Source organism: Amphimedon queenslandica, unplaced genomic scaffold (genome assembly GCF_000090795.2).
Source record: "Amphimedon queenslandica unplaced genomic scaffold, v1.1 AMPQUscaffold_13503, whole genome shotgun sequence".
Taxonomy (NCBI): domain Eukaryota; kingdom Metazoa; phylum Porifera; class Demospongiae; order Haplosclerida; family Niphatidae; genus Amphimedon; species Amphimedon queenslandica.
The window spans coordinates 44,218-49,504 of record NW_003546261.1 but is presented as its reverse complement, the minus strand read 5'-3'; the positions used below and the strand labels follow the sequence as shown (position 1 = coordinate 49,504).

The window sequence follows — 5,287 nt, the reverse complement described above, 5'->3', positions numbered from 1 at the left end:
AAAGTCTGGCCTAGGTCCAGTGGCCCGCGGGAACGGACAGAGGATATGTACAAAGTCGGAACAATTGTGAGTCTCCGGAGTGCAAAAAAACTTTAGATCGATTCACAGACCAATAATCCATGCAGGTAGAGTTTCACTGCTTTCCTTCCGCGTTGAAATCAATGGTTGACTAAGCCTCAATAATAAATATAGATGGCCGGGGAAGGTAAGATCGATACATGGCCGGTCAGCAAGCGCAGGATCTCTGTTCTAGACCTCTTCCAGACTTATAGCCTGAAAATAGTAAGATTATGTCAACCTAAAGCCTGAATCAGTTGGTAAAAGTACCTTTTTGTGAGCCTCCTGTCCTCCATTGCTACCATTTTACCACGAGGTGTGGTGCTACTGAGCATGCGCATTGGCGCGCCTTTGATACGCCCACTCACTACTACACAAATATGTTGATAACACCCCCGCTGCGGGGTACATTGCATTTGTATGACCTCGCCCTCAGGCTCGGTCATACAAATGCAATGTATCCCTAGCGGGGGTGTTATAACGTTTACTTATTACATAAGGAGTAGTAGCACTTGTTCATCTGGTTTGGCTCAAAATGATGACACTGGCACCAGACTAGGGTTCAAAGCATGCTTCATGGCCTGGCAAGTACATGGCTTTTGAGGTATCTTTAAAACTTGTAAAATGTCTAATTTTTGATCAAAATCAGGTTAATATTTCTTTATAACATAAAAAAACTGTATAATTGTATCAAAAAATTATAAAAATTGAGAATTTTCTCCTAGCCATTTTTGATAAAATGTGGCTGAAGACCCTGTACTAGAGTATAATATTTCCAGAGTTTTATCACCTTTAAAATTCATAAAATTCCAATTTTAAAAAGAATCTGCTCAAAATTTCTAAAAGCATAATTTTATAAGTAACAGAAAAAACTTACTTGTAAACAAGGACTTTGGCCTAATTTTGGAACAACTTTAAAAGTTCATAAAAATCTGACTTTCATAGGAATCAGTTCAAACTCAAAATTATGTCAGAACCAGCTCAAATTTTTTACACAGCAAAAGCACATCAATATGCATCAAAAATGTAATAAAAAGGTAATTGTGGAGCCAATTTTTGGAAAAGGCTGTACTAGAATAAAATTTTTAAAATTAGCCCTTTAAAAAATGGGTAAAACTCAAATAATTTAAGGCAAAAAAATTAAACTTCTACACAGCATAAAAATTTAATAAATATTGGGGGTGATTTTAGAGCCCTTTTATAAAAAAATCATGGGTTAAAAAAGTGTACAGGGAAATTTTCAAAAATTGGTCTGTTTTTATAAATGGCCATAACTCAAAAAGCTTAGTGTGCTGTACGGAAATTTTGAGCCGATTACAACAAAAGATTAATTTATAATATAATTTGATAGTTTCATTACCTGCCAGGGCCATAGTTTAATTTCCTGTATATCAGATCCTCCCGATACTCGTTTTGTCAAATTGTGATAAGAAAAACTCTATAGAATAAAACATTTAAAATATTTCTGCTACATATATAGTTAGCACAAGGTTTATGCACTTAATAGCATTCTACATTAAGGTGAAGTGAATATGCAACGATGAGATCAAAATATTATTATGTCTAGTATTTATTAATTTTAGAAAATTAAAAGAAATATAAAATAAAACCTGGCTGATGTCACTTTGCTTTTTGGTTGTCAAAAGTGATAACAAGGTTCATTGTCAGTTTTGTTTTTACATGATTTTATTGCATTTCCTGTGGATCTGAGCTCAACTTAATGTTGTAACGTTACATTTATATTCTAGTTAAGTTTGAGTTTCTCCAGCTGATAAAAGACATATTGGTTCTAACGAAGAGCTGTTCTTAAGTGATAAAATGGGTATAAAAATGCATCAATATTTGTTTTATATTTAGCACTAACAGAAGCAAAAATCATTTTTAAGGTCTGTAAAAAAGATATAATCTGTCAATGAATCAAGTTAGGATCAGCTACTCATGAAGAATTGATGTCCACTAGCAGCTTCTAGTTTTGCAATACTAATCAAGTCAATGGTTTGATAACTGGCAGGGGAAGCTGATTTCCATTTTATCAACTTTTTCATTGAAGCAAGTCACATACTAAATATTCTGTATTTCCATGCATTTCACCACACATGTGTACCACAAATAAATGATACATGAATTTTAATTTGAAAACATAAAAAATTTAAAAAAACAAGATTAAGTAGGATTCCGAACGACCAACGAAAATACGAAATGAAAATCCTACTTGTGACGCAAATTCTACTCTACATTGTACTTTCAATATTATTATGTAAGAATTACGGATCACCTTGCAATGTAGAGTAGAATTTGCGTCACGAGTAGGATTTTCATTTCGTATTTTCGTTGGTCGTTTGGAATCCTACTTAATCTTGTTTTTTTAAATTTTTTATGTTCTTGTTTGTGTTAATTTTTTTATAATATTTATAATATTTCTTTAGTTGCCATTGTGATGCTTGTTGATTTTACACAAACAATAATTTTCTTTATTATTATTATCATTGTTATGACTTTACATCATTTATGAGAGACAGCATCGAATAGACATGCTGAAGGCATATCAACTATCCTGATGACAAGTGAAATTAATACTAGTCTTGATACAAGTCCTTGTTCAAGAAGCTGTGAGCTGAGAGTGTCCATCTTCCCTGCAATGTTGCAGCAGAATGCAGCTATTCCTGTTCTTCCAGGCTGTTGTCATTCATACTATCATTGCATATCATACATTAATTAATTGTTTGTTTTTTTTTAATAAAATAAAATCATACACTTGATAAAACAGTAACATGTAAAATCAATACCTTCTTTTAGCTGGAAACCTCCACTAAAGTATTGCAGTAGCAAGCATAGCTTGGTAAAAAATAAATTGCTTCTTCCAGAGCTGCAGATCTGAGCATGCGCGACCACACCCAAATTTTGGAGCACATGGCAAGCTTCTTTAATTAACAAAATGGCGGCATGCAGCTAAGATGGCTCGATCCAGCAGCCACAGTACCACTTTTTCCTTACTTGAAGAATGATCTGATGGGACATGGACCTGCGCATAGACTGTTGGAGTAGATTGGTGTAAGAATTATCCTTGTAGCACTAACTGATACTGAGATACACACCGACAACTGGATTGACAGGACTTCTTGATGATGATGATGATGATGAAGATGAAAAAAAGGTGGCTGAACAAAACGGCCGGTTCGCCGATTTTTGGCTTTTCTCTTAGACAGGGCCTAGAGCCATGCTATGGGTACCAATGGAGTCCTCTGGTCAAGATAAGGTCCTCTAAGAAGTCTGGTAAGCATAGGAGCTCGTTTTCCCGGTATAGCAAGGCTGCAAAAGTCGTGGCAGCCATTTTGTTTGGGGGTGAATCCTACTTAGTAACGCTACCGCGTTACTAATAAGGCAAAAAAAATTTGATTGCGTATAGACACATGACCAGTGATCATACAACTACTATCAAATCATATGACAACATAAATTTAGCAACTTTCACATTCTTAAATTATAGGTAACATTTAGTGGCATTAATGCAAACGGTTGTAGCTTTCTCATTATTACATAATAAGTCTACGATAATCATCTCTTCCATTAAAAAATTCAAATAAATATTTTTAGTGGTCTAATTTATAGTTCCTATAATGATTTTACAATAATATTTATTGTGGCATCTTTGTGGCAATAAATTGAATTATGGGCACTTCCTGCCAAGTTATCACATAATCCATATATTGTATACATAGAAGAGAGTAAAAAGGTCCAGTCTAACAACTGATGTATCACACCATTCTGGAGCCGTGTGAGTCATATAGGCCAAAACTGTTGAACTTTGATCTTTCCAGAATGAGTAAAAAACATGAGGGTCATTAGTTCTAAAAAATATTTTGATGTAAATTAACTATAATCACACATCACTCTCATAAGCAGAGGGAGAGCTGAATAGAGAAAAGTGACTAGAAAAAGATATTGTGAGGGACATTTGTGGTTTCCAGATACTATAAGTTGTAGTTCACGCATGTACATTGCTAAAGGAAGAAAATAACACAGGCTAAGATAACATCTATTGATCTTTTCTGCATGTTTCAGATTGCATGAAGTGTTTGTTTACTTTGCTATGCTATTCCCATTCCAATATTAATGCTATTCTTTCTCTCTCTCCAGTCCATGGCAACTGGTGGGTATGGCTGCCAATTTAGTTATAGAGGTTCTGTGCGAGTCAATTACCGTATAGTGGGTAATTTTGGAGGGGATTAAATTTGGCATTTTGATAGCCATTCGCCAAAATAAAAATCCGCCATCTTGAGCTATTATATGCATGCTCAATGGCACATGGCCACAAATTCACCAAATTAAAAATCCGCCAATCACCAAAATTTAGCCCCTCCAAATTTACCCGCTATACCGTTATTAATGTAGTTCCTTGACAACTGTTGCTATCTGCCATGTTGGGTTTCTGAGAGCGCAATAATTAGCACGTGGGTATACATAATTGCAAGTTCTTGTTGTATTATAAATTGTGAAAGCAGGTCTAGCCTGTCATCTTCAACTACAAGATTCTTTAGAATTTCTAAAGTAATTCTTCACCAGGGAGAGAAGACAAAGTGTCTTAGTGAAAAAAAGCTCACAACCTGGCGGTCAGTGTAATTTTCTACCATTCCTTTCTTGAATTTAGTAGAAATTACTAAAACATGCAACTTCCAAAAAATCATTAGCCAAAAAATTTGAAAATTTCCTTGATTTTCCATTTTTTAATTTCAAAATTGTGACAAAACTATATCTGGGATCTGCTGAATTTTTACAAAAATTTAAACTCCATCCTACTGTTAATTTTCTCAATTATTAAAAATTGAAAATTGAAAAATAATCAAAGTGGGCGTGCAAAAGGGAGTGTCAAAATAATAAAATGGCGTCCTGATCTAACTGTACTGGAGTCATTTCAATTTTTATGAAGTTTAAAGGTATGTGATTTGTATTGGAGGGGTAGGAAAAACGAATGAACCCACACCCAGGTGCATTTAGAGGGAAGAATTATGTGATTAGATGATGGGCTGAGTGAAAGTGATGGTGTGTGCACGGTACGTACATGTACCAGGATTGCAGTTGATTACACAAGCCTGACTGTGACTGTGTCCATTTTTTTGGGAAAAAACTGGTGCTTATAATTACAGGTCAAATTAGCGAATAGTATGATGATTGTCTCATTTGTTTGCACTAGTTTGACATGCGTGACAGAAACTGGCTATGTTGCTAACTA

General features: G+C 34.7%; 1 protein-coding gene across 1 annotated transcript in view; it reads right to left on the bottom strand.

Moving 5' to 3' along the window:
* The window catches only part of LOC105316673 (atrial natriuretic peptide-converting enzyme-like), a 7,854-nt gene extending 3,377 nt beyond the window's left edge, over window positions 1-4,477 (bottom strand). The window contains exons 1-2 of the mRNA XM_020008942.1: window positions 4,436-4,477; window positions 1,418-1,495 (exon numbers count right to left, since the gene is read on the bottom strand). Coding sequence (XP_019864501.1) covers window positions 1,418-1,495; window positions 4,436-4,477 — 120 coding nt within the window. The remainder of the gene's footprint in view (window positions 1-1,417; window positions 1,496-4,435) is intronic.
* Between the last annotated feature and the right edge of the window lie 810 nt (window positions 4,478-5,287).